Source organism: Lottia gigantea (assembly GCF_000327385.1).
Source record: "Lottia gigantea unplaced genomic scaffold LOTGIsca_2955, whole genome shotgun sequence".
NCBI lineage: Eukaryota > Metazoa > Mollusca > Gastropoda > Lottiidae > Lottia > Lottia gigantea.
In genome coordinates, this window is record NW_008708969.1 from 2,022 (window position 1) to 2,692 (window position 671).

Here is a 671-nt window from a genome sequence, read left to right on the forward strand (position 1 = left end):
GTAGAGTGTCCACAAGGTATGAATATCACTAACTCTGATAAAGTAACCGAATCTGGTATTTACGGTGGAGAATTTAGTTTTAACTGTTCAGTTGGCTACACTAAGAATGGTGGGACGGGTACTCTGAGGTGTGGTGAAGATGGCACGTGGACAGAACGGAAAGCTTGTCAAGGTAACAATTTTTAACTTTCAAGAATTGTACAGCGTTAGGTTGCCTGCTTTTGTAAAATTCTATTCATAATGGTTTTTATCATGCCTTCAGTTAACTATTGATTTGACAGGGCTCGTTTAGTATACAAATACAAGACCTACTTTAAAAATTTGAACTAAACGTAAAATATATCTAGAGTACAGAGTCCTGTCTCTGAAATCCAAGATGATTTTTTACAAGAGTGATGGCAGTGGGCAGAGAGCACCTGTTCTTTCCTAGAATCCTTGAATTTTCACCTTTTACAATGACTATCTCACCGTAATTTGTATGTTGAGGTTTCATTTCACTTTGTCTAATTTAATTTACTATTTCAGCTGTAGAGTGTCCACAAGGTATGAATATCACTAACTCTGATAAAGTAACCGAATCTGGTATTTACGGTGGAGAATTTAGTTTTAACTGTTCAGTTGGCTACACTAAGAATGGTGGGACGGGTACTCTGAAGTGTGGTGAGGTGTGA

The 671-nt window shown here is 37.4% G+C and overlaps 1 protein-coding gene across 1 annotated transcript in view; it reads left to right on the top strand.

Annotated features, from left to right (window-relative positions):
- Window positions 1–665, top strand: part of LOTGIDRAFT_176732 (hypothetical protein) — a gene marked incomplete at both ends in the record, with an annotated part of 1,556 nt that extends 891 nt beyond the window's left edge. The window contains one exon of the mRNA XM_009056979.1: window positions 526–665. Coding sequence (XP_009055227.1) covers window positions 526–665 — 140 coding nt within the window. The remainder of the gene's footprint in view (window positions 1–525) is intronic.
- Between the last annotated feature and the right edge of the window lie 6 nt (window positions 666–671).